We start from the raw sequence: 14,327 nt of genomic DNA on the forward strand, positions 1-14,327 counted from the left end.
ATGTTGGATTAAATGAGTGTAAAAGTGACTAGAGGGCGTTCTTTCATGTCATAATGTTGAAAAATATATTTGGTCATAAACAGTTTTTTTTTTTATACTTTAGCTGTATAATTATTTGTTTAATAATTGGAAATAATAATAGGGATGGCGTGGCGCAGTGGGAGATTGGCCATGCCCAACCTGGGGGGTCCTTGGTTCAATCCCCACCTAGTACCAACATCGTCACGTCCGTTGTGTCCTGAGCAAGACACTTCACCCTTGGTCCTGATGGGTGCTGGTTATTGCCTTGCATGGCAGCTCCCTCCATCAGTGTGTGAATGTGTGTGTGAATGGGTAAATATGGAAGTAGTGTCAAAGCGCTTTGAGTACCTTGAAGGTAGAAAATCGCTATACAAGTACAACCCATTTCTCATTTATTTATTTAATAATTAATGATTCCTACTTTGCGGAAATTCATTTGTCGCGTTATGTCCAGAACATATTAACGGTGATAAACGAGGAACGATTGTAATGGATTTGCAACCGAAACTGAACTTTTTGAGCAGCAAATTCCAAATTTTTGTTTGAAAATATACAACCCCATTTCCATATCAGTTGGGAAATTGTGTTAGATGTAAATATAAACGGAATACTTTGATTTGCAAATCATTTTCAACCCATATTCACTTTTTTTTGTGCAAATAATCATTAACTTAGAATTTGATGCCAGCAACACGAGACAAAGAAGTTGGGAAAGGTGGCAATAAATACTGATAAAGTTGTGAAATACTCATCAAACACTTATTTTGAACATCCCACAGGTGTGCAGGCTAATTGGGAACAGGTGGGTGCCATGATTGGGTATAGAAGCAGCTTTCATGAAATGCTAAGTAATTCACAAACAAGGATGGGGCGAGGGTAAGCAAATTGTCGAACAGTTTAAGAACAACATTTCTCAACGAGCTATTGCAAGGAATTTAGGGATTTTACCATCTACGGTCCGTAAAATTATCAAAAGGTTCAGAGAATCTGGAAAAATCACTGCACGTAAGCGATTGTATTACGGACCCTTGATCCCTCAGGCTGTACTGCATCAAAAACCGACATCAGTGTGTAAAGGATATCACCCCATGGGCTCAGGAACACTTCATAAAACCACTGTCAGTAACTACTGTTGGTTGCTACATCTGTAAGTGCAACTTACAATTCTGCTATGCAAAGCAAAACCCATTTATCAACAACACTAAGAAACGCTGCTGGCTTCGCTGGGCCCGAGCTCATCTAAGATGGACTGATGCAAAGTGAAAAAGTGTTCTGTGGTCTGACGAGTCCACATTTCAAATTATATTTGGAAACTTTGGATGTGGTGTCCTTCGGAACAAAGAGGGGAAAAAAACACCCGGATTGTTATAGGCGCAAAGTTGAAAAGCCAGCATCTGTTATGGTATGGGAGTGTATTACTGGCCAAGGCATGGGTAACTTACACATCTGTGAAGGCACCATTAATGCTGAATGATCCATACAGGTTTTGGAGCAACATATGTTATCATCCAAGCAATGTTATCATGGGTGCCCCTGCTTATTTCAGCAAGACAATGCCAAGCCACGTGTTATAACAGCTTGGTTTCATAGTAAAAGAGTGCGGGTACTTTCCTGGCCCGCCTGCAGTCCAGACCTGTCTCTCATCAAAAATGTGTGGCGCATTATGAGGCGTAAAATACGACAGCGGAGACCCCGGACTGTTGAACGACTAAAGCTATACATAAAACAAGAATGAGAAAGAATTCCACTTTCAAACCTTCAACAATTAGTTTCCTCAGTTCCCAAACGTTTATTGAGTGTTGTTAAAAGAAAAGGTAATGAAACACAGTGGTGAACATGCCCTTTCCCAACTACTTTGGCACATGTTGCAGCCATGAAATTCTAAGTTAATTATTATTTGCAAAAAAAAACAAAGTTTATGAGTTTGAACATCAAACATATTGTCTTTGTAATGTATTCAACTGAATATGGGTTGAAAAGGATTTGCAAATCATTGTATTCTGTTTTTATTTACCTCTAACACAGTTTCCCAACTCATATGGAAACGGGGTTTGTATGTTTTTTTGCAAATGGTTTTCAGATTACGAGCTGTATTCGTAAATATTTTCAGTGAAAAAGAGTTGCTCCTGGTGGCCAAATTCAAATTCCAAATTGACAAGATCTTGGGTTCAGGGGAACAGTTTGGAAAATTTGTTGCCGGACACACCCTTGGGATAAGCGGAAAGCCACGTGCCTGGCGGCCTTACAGTCGAGGATGCTGACGATATCTGCTGATTGGAGTCATGAAAACAGGACATCTGCTGATTGGAGCGAGCGTTGCCCTGTATGGACAAATTGGAAGATGCTGGCAGCCACTCAAAGCACCCCGAAGCTGCCAAAAATAATTGGAGGATGCGTGCAGATTTTTGTGATTTTGAATAATATCGTACCATATGCCCTGCAGGAAAAAATTTAGGACAAAAAATAGACGATTACAGTCAAAAGTTTAAATTAGTTTTTGCTCGCACGAACACAACCATTCTAATCTCGGTTGTTATCGTTGCTTCAAGATTCCCCTCTGGGACAGTGCAGCAAAGATGAAACAAACTCCTTCCGTGTCAACAACACCTGGGAAGATAAACTCTGTTCCTTTGCCACCGCATGCAGATCGACTCCAGGCCTCAAAACTTAAAACACACACCATGGACCATGGGTACATATGCACGCATGCCCCCACCTCCGCCCCACGCCTCTGCCACCACTACACCCCACATGGTATGACGGTTAACCGAGCAGCGCCTCTAGTGGCTAGCAGCTTCGGGCCAGATGCCTGCCCACTTCCCTCCTGTTGCAAGTCTTGTGGTTTCTGTATCAACATGTATATATGTGCTTATCGGCTATCAAGTTTTTTTCTCGGCGCCAGTCTGTGTACCCTTCCAGTTTGAGATGGATATTTTTTTACTCATTCTCACCCAGCATCTACCTTTTTCCTCCTTTTACAAGGCACCATAAGTTGCGACCCATTACCCTTCCTGTTCTGTTCCTGTACAATGTTTTTCTAATCAAGAACGGTTTTGTGGTGTAAATGAAATTTTGTTGTACTTGTGCAATGACAAAAAAGAGCACACCAATACCAATACAAATTCTAAGAACATTCACAGATGCATGATGTTTTCTTAGAATTTCCTCTAAAATTGAAGTGTAGATCCTAGTAAGGATACATGCTATTTTTAAAGTATCTCACCACTTAAAGAGCTCCTAAGGTGAGATCTGTTAAGAGCAAGGAAGAGGACTTTTAAGCAGCTAAGGAGTTTCCTAAGCAGAGGACAAACTTGTGGTCCACCCCCTGAAAATAAATCCAGTAACAAAATATACACGCATTTAAATTAACTTTGCCAGCAGGTGGCAAATTGCTCAGCTGTGCGCCAAGATTCACGTTTATATGCTGCAATCTCCTATTTTGCTTTTAACTGCAACACATACCAGCGCTTCTCGCAATACTCACTTGTCCGCCCAACCAGCGGAAAAGAGCCTATTCTCTGTTGTGCTAAAGTTTCCCATGCTTGCTTTTTGCCTCGAAATGTGACACGGGGGCCAAGTTGACCTCTCAAAACACTTTCATGCTCATTGACCATATGAGCCAGAAGCAAACACTCTTTCTCTGTCCAGTTGTGTTTTCCTTTTTCTTTTCTTCTCCATTGCTGCTCACTGGTTTTGATTTAAAAGCCAAACAACACTGCTTCTTCTAGGCCGCTCAACAATTACAGACATTGATGAAAGCAGAGCCGTTTTACTCCTTTAAATTACAAATTGAGTTGAAATGTAAAAATGGCAAAAATTACCAGAATGGCAATTAATATGAGTAAATAAATATAACTATCACTTTGTGAATAATTTGCAAGGGGGCCTAAGTTTTCACACATTTTGGAGTAAAATATTAAAGTATAATTTAATAGTTTTGGTTTACCTGGCCAGCCCAATGCTAGCATGCTACAATAGCTTGCTAGCATGCTAACTTTTCTAAGCTAGTTTAGCAACCGATTTCGCCCCCGGGCCTTGTGAGTTCACAAATCACACGTAGATAAATGCTAGATTCATGTGCCATTTTTATGAGATCTATATATAAGAAAAGTTATTGACATTCTTTATCTAGAAGACCCCCTGTCCATCTCCATGCATTTTGCCAGAGTGCACAATATAGCCAGTAAACGGACATCTACCTACTCTACACTAACCAAAAACCTTGTACCCTTAACTATGTGTGCTGTTTATGACAATTAAGTCAAATTTCAGCATCATTCCGCTTGGACTCCCTCTGACCCTTTAAAGGCCTACTGAAACCCACTACTACCCACCACACAGTCTGATAGTTTATATATAGATGATGAAATATTAACATTGCAACACATGCTAATACGGCCGTTTTAGTTTACTAAATTACAATTTTAAATTTCCCGGGAGTTTTCTCTTTGAAACGTTGTGTAATGATGACGTGTACGCATGACGTCACTGGTTTTTAGGAAGTATGAGCGCTACGCACACACACAGGTAAATGTCGTCTGCTTTAACGGCATAATTATTCAGTTTTTTCTGTGTTGCTGAATCTTTTGCAATTTGTTCAATTCATATTAGAGAAGTCACAGTAGAAAGATGGAGTTGGGAAGCTTTAGCCTGTAGCCACACAAACACACAGTGATCCTTTGTTTAAAATTCCTGGAGGTGAAACTTTCCTAGGAATCAGACCGCGGTCAAGCGAACATGGTTCCCTACCGCATGTCAACCAGCAGGTTTCGGTGAGAAAATTGTGGTTAAAAAGTCAGTTCTTACCGGAGAAAAGCTGAGCTTGTGCCATCCATGCAGCTGCCGTCGACTCCCCTGAGACACTGGCGTCAACACACCCGTGGAGACACCCTTCCGACTATCAGGTAATAATAAACTCATTAAAACACTAGCAACACAATAGAAAGATAAGGGATTTGCCAGAATTAACCTAGTAAACATCGGAATCCGTCCCAATGCAATCGCGTATTTTTTTTTTAAAGTTTTTTTTTTTTCTAGTCCGTCGCTATCAATATCCTCAAACACGAATCTTTCATCCTCGCTCAAATTAATGGGGAAATTGTCGTTTCCTCGGTCTGAATAGCACTTTTTGTTGGAGGCTCCCATTAAAAACAATGTGAATATGTGAGGAGCCATCAACGGGTGACGTCATCGTCTGTGACTTCCAAGAAGAGGCAAGGCTTTTCTCTTAGCACCGAAAGTTGCGAACTTTATCGTGGATGTTCTCTACTAAATCCTTTCAGCAAAAATATGGCAATATCGCGAAATGATCAAGTATGACACATAGAATGGACCTGCTATCCCCGTTTAAATAAGAAAATCTCATTTCAGTAGGCCTTTAATCGTGGCTACTACTGCTTTACACCTGCTCAGTGGCCTTGTGGTTAGAGTGTCCGCCCTGAGGTTCGGCAGGTCGAACCCCGGCCGAGTCATACCAAAGACTATAAAACTGGGACCCAAAGCCTCCCTGCTTGGCACTCAGTATCACGATTTGGAATTGCGGGTTAAATCACCAAAATGATTCCCGAGCGCGGCCACTGCTTTTACTCACTGCTCCCCTCACGTCTCAGGGGGTGAACAAGGGGATGGGTATAATGCAGTGGGTAATGTCACCACACCGAGTGTGTGTGTGACTATCACTGGTACTTTAACTTTTAACTTTCTGCTTGAACTGACTTACATTTGGCACAAACAAGAATCATTTAAGGCCATTTTTTTTTCTACATTATATTATATTATGATTAGTGCTGGCAAAGGACTACATATAACAATCTCATCAATAGTGATGATGAATTAAACCGCATTTCGACAGCCCGAAATATGTTTGATTAGTGTCATTGCTTTACCAATAACGAGTAACAACACTACCCTTTTAATCCCCCCAAAGACATCCATGGGGAGTGCTCGGCTGGAAGAGAGCCCACCGGGAGGCATTTCTCAGTGTCCTTGACTTGGTCTGACATGCCAGCATGAGCCCCGATCAAATCAATGAATAAAGCCTCAAATAAATGTCAGTAAGTTCTGTTTTTCTCATTTCACGCTCCAAATGACAAGAGCCAGGAGCTGCGCCTGTGCACGGCGAAAACAGTAAGTCACATTTTCTGCAATATCTGGGAGGATTTAATTCGTTATGAGCACGGTAGAGGCGGACAGGGAGATAAAAGCACAGTAAGGGGAACAAAGCAACGGACGAAAAAGAGGTCACACGCGGTGAAGGGGAGTGACAGTGACATGAAGACAGCATTGCGGAGGGAGACTCGGGACAAGAGAGGGAGGCAAATGGATGGAGGAAATATAAATATGCAAAAAGAATACACAGCTGCTCCCCGGGTAAAGAGACGGAAGCAGTTAAAGACGAGCATTAGGGCTAGCGAGATTGTCTTCATTCAATATTGATCCCTTATGCTCCAGTTATCTTGCTCAAAATGTGTTCCTCACATACACATTGACTTTTTCCATAGCTTTCTCACTTAAGCACCTCCATCACAAGTGGACCCGGGGGACATGACAAGCACTTGACAATACAGACGACCACTTTTTATGAAGAGAAACATTGGAGCTGATTAGAAATATGCATGCAGTCAATACTCCAAACTCAGATTGCCAGGACTTACTTGTCACTTCGTTTCTTTGCCCAAACAGTAGCTGCATCCTTAACTGGGTCGCAAGATCTTTTGTTACTTTCTGGCTTGGGTGTTCTTGGTCTGGATCCCAATACAGATCAAAACACTTCTTGTTTTGCACCAGGGACCGGTTTAATGTAGGCATTTTTTCCACAGACGAGCCTTCCACGAGGCAGCACAGTGGAAGAGGGGTTAGTGCGTCTGCCTCACAAAACAAACGTCCTGAGTAGTCCTGGGTTCAATCCCGGGCTCGGGATCTTTCTGTGTGGAGTTTGCATGTACTCCCCGTGAATGTGTGGGTTCCCTCCGGCTACTCCGGCTTCCTCCCACTTCCAAAAACTTGCACCTGGGGATAGGTTGATTGGCAACACTAAATCGGCCCTAGTGTGTGAATGTGAGTGTGAATGTTGTCTGTCTATCTGTGTTGGCCCTGTGATGAGATGGCGACTTGTCCAGGGTGTATACCGCCTTCCCCCCGATTGCAGCTGAGATAGGCACCAGCGACCCCAAAAGGAATAAGCGGTAGGAAATGGATAGATGGATGGGCCTTCCATGTGAGGCAGAAAAATATAGCAAATAAGTACATGAAAAATTAAAAAATTAAAAAAATCACCACAATGTTGAGTTAGTGGGAGCTCCTGGCTTTTTCTCTATTGCAAAAAAGCTCTCCATAGACTTTTGATTTTTGCTAGATTTTGCTCGTAGCAGGTATTTTTTGGGCTTTAGTATCTGATGGGTTATTGGCGATACATCACATTCAAGGACAAGAGCATGGATATATATATATATATATATATATATATATGTAATAAAGTTAGAAATACTTGCCATTAGTTCTAATTAATTTCTGTGGTTTTCTATTTCCATTGTAAAAGTTATGTGTTCATATTTTGTGCAATATTTCATACGTAGATACACGAATGTTAGCTTTTATTGGTCCAATTTTCTATGCGTAAATACATCTGTTATTCCTCAAAACTTGTATAATAGGACTATGTGCAATAATTTACTAGGCCAAAGGAGATGTGTATTTTTTTTCCTTCAGCGCAATTATTATATACAACAATTTAGCACTTCTCCATCTGCCTTGTGCACATTAACTCCTATGGTCATTTTGTTCCTGATCTGCCCTGATCATAGGTCATCAACCTGCCACAGACTGTAGACGGGACCTAGCTTTTGTCAAAGATTTGTCACCTTTACATTTTATATGATTATTCATGTGCATTGTCAGATGCAACATAAGTGTAACAAATTTAGCAAAGGGCGACTTCCTATCATGAGTTTTATAATACATCTATGAACAAGCTTATTAGTGTGTCTGGTGGGACAGGCGAAAGTTAAGCGGGGGAAAATACAGTCGGTTATAAATTATTTAATGTCTCTTTGAGGCCCGGTAGCAAATGCGTCACGGACCGGTGGTTGGGGTCCACTGTTCTAGAAAACAGGGCTGGCAGATAAATAATCTTAATTGGCAACCAGGAACAGCTGTGTCCTGATTGCCAAACAGGGGCAGCTTTTTTTTGATTGATTGAGACTTTTATTAGTAGATTGCACAGCTCAGTACATATTCCATACAATTGACCACCAAATGGTAACACCCGAATAAGTTTTCAACTTGTTTAAGTCAGGGTCCACGTTAATCAATTCATGGTAAAGGTGAGGAAGGTGTAACATATGGTTCAAACAGGAATACCAAATAAGAGTTTCAAAACGGAAAATAATGGTGGAAACACAGGACAAGAACTCGAGTCCAGACTTGTCTTGTGGGATCATGACATATGGAAGCAACACCCCTGAAAGAACCACCAAAATCCAAAATAAGCCTTTTAAAGTGTGATCACTTCCTAGTCCTTTACTTAGAAAAGAGCTAGTCCAGAAAACTGAAGAGTGAAACGAGGAGGCAACCAATGAGCATTAATGATATTACATTATAACTATACGCTGGTATTAGTTTTCTGAGTTTTTTACATTTTCGTCAAAAATATGTTTTGGTTTTCATTCACCGTCAAATATTGCGCCTAACAAACTTGTATGTTTTTTCATGCAACATTTACCGGACTCCAGTGCAATTTTTATTGATTTTGTCTGCAAAACAAGCTACCATGGGGCCAAAGAAAGTTGTACAATACTGAAATAATTGAAAGTCAAAAAGTGCTGTTGAGAATTCACCCCTAAACGAAGGTCCACCATTTTAAATATACCTGGCGTGCTCCAATTGCCTTAAAGATTAGTCACACCTGGGATTGCGCGATATAGATGATACACGATACAGCACTTTCATAAACGAGGTGGAAAAACTACTGAATTCAAAAAATAATAATGTAGAAAGGTATAAAAACGGGACCCGTTACCTCCCTGCTTGGCACTTAGCTTCAAGGGTTGGAATTGGGGGTTAAATTACCAAAAATGATTCCCGGGCGCGGCCACCGCTGCTGCTCACTGCTCCCCTCACCTCCCAGGGGGTGATCAAGGGTGATGGGTCAAATGCAGAGAATAATTTCGCCACACCTAGTGTGTGTGTGTGTGTGTGTGTGTGAGTGACAATCATTGGTAATTTAACTTTAACTTTAGTGTCCGCATGGTTCTCTCTCCCTCGCCGCTCGTCCTGTGAGTCTTCAAAGAGTCTCCATTGTAGGTAAAAATTATGCTGAATGATGATTTATCCATGTCATTCATCATTTATATGCATTTTACATTGTTTTCTGCATGTCAAACTATAATTATTAACATACGTGGTGTATTTTGGCAGACCCTTTGGAACGGATTCCTTAGAAAAACTGAGTCTGGAAAATTAATTAAAAAAGTAATTAATATATTTACTAATTATTTAATCAAAAAGTAATTTGGTTCCCACATAATTACTCTTTAATTAATGCAACTGATTGCTAAGGACAGTAATGAATGAGTTACTCAAAAATCAATCAAATAACTAACAGATGTGTCATGAGAACGGAGTGTGCGTGGGTGCGCCTTTAAAAGGTGGTGCAATTTGCCAAGTGATGTCAGCGAGAGCACTCTCCAAGCAGGATTTTAGTTCAGCTGTTGTTGTTAGCTTAGCAGCCGCAGTTTGCCACCAGCGTCGGCAGTTGATGAATCTTCTCACTATTTTGTGTTACCTCCGGTTAATAAAGAGATGGAATGTGTTTTGATGGCTGTCCTGTCTTCTTTTCCACAAACAGGATTGCTAGGTTGTCACTTCAATCTTTGATTTCTTGTTCATTATTCCCTCATAGTAGTAGTGTCAATCAATCAATGATTATTTATATAGCCCTAAATCACTAGTGTCTCAAAGGGCTGCACAAACCACAACACAAACCACAACGACATCCTCGGTAGAGCCCACATAAGGGCAAGGAGAACTCACACCCAGTGGGACATCGGTGACAATGATGACTATGAGAAACCTGGGAGAGGACCGCGACCATGAGCGGGACAAGCGGTCATAGATGGCACTAAGTTTTATGATGCACACAGACAGCCAGTTGCAAGTGAGGTGGTTAGCCCAGCGTTAATCACCTTACTGCATGAAAGTAAATCTTAAATCACTCCCAGTGCCACTGTCATTTCCTTCGCTTACATCAGCGTGTAACGTGCGTAGATAAACACGAGACCTGGGGCGGCGTCGCACTTGACTGGTCGATCAAATTAACCTTTCAGTTCTCCCCTTTTCTGTTATGTATAAACACCCAAAGGACCGCAGCTGATTTATGTGTAAGGGAAATTGAAAGAGCGCAGGCCGATCACATTATTTGCCTTGCAAAGTCAGGCAGCGGGCAGGCAGGCAGGCAGGCGACCCATTTGTTGTGACGGTGAGAGCCTTTTTAAAACGTGTCCTTGACACCCTCATTAGCACTTTTAAAAGGCCCAGCAAACTTTCCTCAGTCCCACGGATGTTTTACAAGTGCTTCAAAATGTGCTTTGTACTGCTCGCACAATTCCTATTGGCTTTGAAAGCGGTACCTGTGGTGACCCATTGGACCCCTGGTCCTTCGTCTTTCTGGCCAGCCTCTTCTTCTTTTTGTGAAGCGGTTTGGATTCGAGGATCATCTCCTCCAGCTCAAACGTTGGATCGCAGTTTAGTCGCCGTTTCTGCAAAAAGTCAGCAATGTAAAAATTTGTGTTTTTTTTAATTATTTTGTATGAATCAGATTTATTACACTTTTGAGTTAAGATTAATCATTATTATAACTGGATGTTACCTGCTTGCTCAATTCAAATTAACTTAAAAAGACTCCGATATGTGGACAAAAATGAAATTGTTTTGTTAAATGTCAATCAGGAACATTTAAAAAAATGTTTTTGGCTACATGATTGCACTACATTTATTTGACCGAAACCCGGTAACAGTGTTACCTAATGTCCAGTCAGGCTGTATCACTGACCGTATACACCCCATACCGCCTCTAAAGGGGAACTGCAATTTTCTGGGACTTTTGATAAAAACATGAGTCTTTTTTTATTTTTATAAACCATTTTAAAGATAATAAAAAAGCTTGAAAGATGCAGCTAATGGGAGTCAGTGTTTTAGCCTTCAAAACCCTCCAACAATGTTTTATATATACACTGTAAGTCAATACGTAATGTAGTAACAGACATGTTCATAACAATATGTCATATGTTCAATATTTACCGTATTTTTATCATTTTAATCAATGCCAGAACTACCGTATTTTTCGGACTATAAGTCGCAGGTTTTTTGCAACTTATACTAAGGAGCGACTTATGTGTGAAATTATTAACACATTACTGTTAAATATCAAATAATAATATTTGGCTTATTCACATAAGAGACTAGACGTATAAGATTTCATCGGATTTAGCAATTAGGAGTGACAGATTGTTTGGTAAACGTATAGCATGTTCTATATGTTATAGTTATTTGAATGACTCTTACCATAATATGTTACGTTAACATACCAGGCACCTTGTCAGTTGGTTATTTATGCGTCATATAACATACACTTATTCAGCCTGTTGTTCACTATTCTTTATTTATTTTAAATTGCCTTTCAAATGTCTACTCTTGGTGTTGGGTTTTATCAAATACATTTCCCCCAAAACTGTGACTTATACTCCAGTGCGACCTTTAAATATGTTTTTTTCTTTCTTTATTATGCATTTTCGGTAGGTGCGATTTATACTCCGGAGCGACTTATACCCCGAAAAATACGGTATATCTTCAGCGCATTTATTTCCGTTTCCATAGTAGCACACTTCTGACTTCTGGCAACAAATGTGTGCTCCTACTTCCGGAAACAAACGCGTGTTTGTTTTCTAATCAGGGCAGACTTTGTAACAGAATACAAAGATTACTTTTTTTTGGACAAATGAGGATTCACAACCTTAAATTATTGAAGCTGAATATACTGCTGCTTATAGAAGCGAGCAGGAAAAAGAGGCTGAGACAACGGAGCAGAAGGAAGCCAAAAAAATGAGGTGCAAGCGACAATGCTAAAAATATAGAACATGGAGCCAAGCTTTTTAGACATAAATGGATTGCTTACCAAAAATATACAGGAAACGTCCCCGGCCAGCTGGACCAGACTAACAACTGTCCATTGAGTGAGTCACTATAATATCGACCATGGTACAAGCACATCATGCATTTTAGTACAACTACAGTACATATGCCCTCTGGCCAGCTGTGTACAAACAAAACATGAAAGGTGGGCTAATACTTTACAGATACTGTAATATGATTGTTCATGTTTTTCAGTCAGTAAAAATTGGTGTCTTGTCACACTGTTCTGTGCATTACAAACTCAAACGCAATTCGTGTTGACGTAGAGGCTAGCTTATCTCTTGCCGAAGTTAGCTTTTACGGCTAATACCGTAGCATGGCGATGTGTTACTACGCTCGAAAAATAGTTCCTCAGTGTTTGCTGTAATAACAACAATGTTGCTACAGCTTGGTTTTTATACAGTTTACATTAATCTAAATGAAGTATTGTTGATGGTTTTTGAATGTGTTTTGAAAGTGATTTAGTGGTAGAATTTATTGTTTCCATTAACTTCATTAGTAGCCACCTAGAACGAGATGTTTTCTATATGTTAGAATGAAAAAAAAAACAAAAAACGTTTTGTCTTCTTATCTCTTTAATGATTGTGAACAATAGACAAGGGGAACGGAACTTTTTATAAAATGTTGCCTATTGTTTGGACTCATTATGATGGCCGATGGATTTTTTTTGAATGCATTCTAAATACTAAATAAACATAAATAAAAGTTTGCTTACAGCGTAGCCAATGTGAGGTATTTTATTCTGCCCATAAAATCCAATAAATAACCATCCAAAAAGGGCCAACAATACTCCATTTACATTTTGTGATTTGAATATTAACCAAGGTATTAGTAATATTGTTATTATAAGCGCTAACGCAGACACACTATTTATAGTGGCCCTGTCATCACTACTGTGTTTACATCATCGAGTGGTCTCTTGCTTTCTCGCTTCCTTGCTCCCTGTAAGTTTATTGTAGATCATAAATCATGCATCTCACCTGGACAGAAGAAGTCGGAGTAGGTATTCCGATAAGTTGGTACACTTTGAAAGCCATTTAGGACCCGAAACTGGTGACGACAACACAAAAAGATACTTGTACCCCCACCCCGTTTCTTTGTGAGGAATATGAGACATTTTTTATCTAAAAGAAAATGTGTGAACATCCTGGCAGTTGGCATCCAAATAACAACGATGATGTCTTATTATTTTTGTTGGCACTCATTAGGTCTGCAGTGAGTAATAATGAGTGATGAAGAAGAAAAAAAGCAAACGTCATGATGCGTTTTTTAGGAAAGAATGCGCTTTGTATACTTAAAAAGATCAAAATAGGTAAATAATAAATGTTTTTATAAATGTTCCCATTACTTCATCACATATATACATAGAAAATACAAGTGAAGTTCCCCTTTAAGGTGACCATCTACAGATAAACTAAAGGAGCTTGGTCAAAATACATTGCGTGAATAATCTGCGTACATATATGATTAATACAATATTTTGATTAATCACATGAGTTAGTTAGTTAGTTAGTTAGTTAGTTAGTTAGTTTTGACAGCCCTAGTAAAATTAGCCCTAGTAAAATTAGATTCATTGATAGTTTTACTTTATTTATAACTTTATTTGTAATTCACTTCACATAACAAACAATGTTTAGTAAAATCCCGCACTACATTTATAACACATCCTTGAGGAGCAGTGGGCAGTGAACATATTTGTCAGTCACTCATCCCAGTGTGGGCAAAGTGCCCAAAAACTGCAGTGACAGGGATGGAGGAAGTAATATTTGAACTCACAGCCCTCTGGTTAGTGGACAACACACTCCTAAAAGATGGCAAATACCAGTGGATTACAGGGATGTAAGACGACATTGCTTTATTCTACTAAGATCCAGTTAACACACGCTAGATAGTCAGTTCAAACTATAAAAATGTGTGTACTATAGTGGGCGTGATCTGTGAAGACAATTGATAACAAGTGAAAAAGTGGTATAGACCGCCTTACTTAAATGAGGTCTTTGCGTGTACTAACCGACTGACATCATGGAGACACTCATTTCCCTACGCAGCAGTCCAACCTGTGCTGATTTGTTATGTTGTAGAATATGCTGCACACACCACCATTTCTGGGCGGTACAGTG

At 39.9% G+C, this 14,327-nt stretch overlaps 1 protein-coding gene across 2 annotated transcripts in view; it reads right to left on the reverse strand.

Moving 5' to 3' along the window:
* The window catches only part of LOC133551658 (serine/threonine-protein kinase 32A-like), a 159,520-nt gene that overhangs the window by 17,623 nt on the left and 127,570 nt on the right, over window positions 1-14,327 (reverse strand). For both annotated transcript variants that reach the window (XM_061898605.1, XM_061898604.1), the window contains exon 11: window positions 10,647-10,775. In XM_061898605.1, the coding sequence (XP_061754589.1) occupies window positions 10,647-10,775 (129 nt within the window). The remainder of the gene's footprint in view (window positions 1-10,646; window positions 10,776-14,327) is intronic.

This window comes from Nerophis ophidion, linkage group LG04, assembly GCF_033978795.1.
Source record: "Nerophis ophidion isolate RoL-2023_Sa linkage group LG04, RoL_Noph_v1.0, whole genome shotgun sequence".
In the NCBI taxonomy this organism is placed as follows: domain Eukaryota; kingdom Metazoa; phylum Chordata; class Actinopteri; order Syngnathiformes; family Syngnathidae; genus Nerophis; species Nerophis ophidion.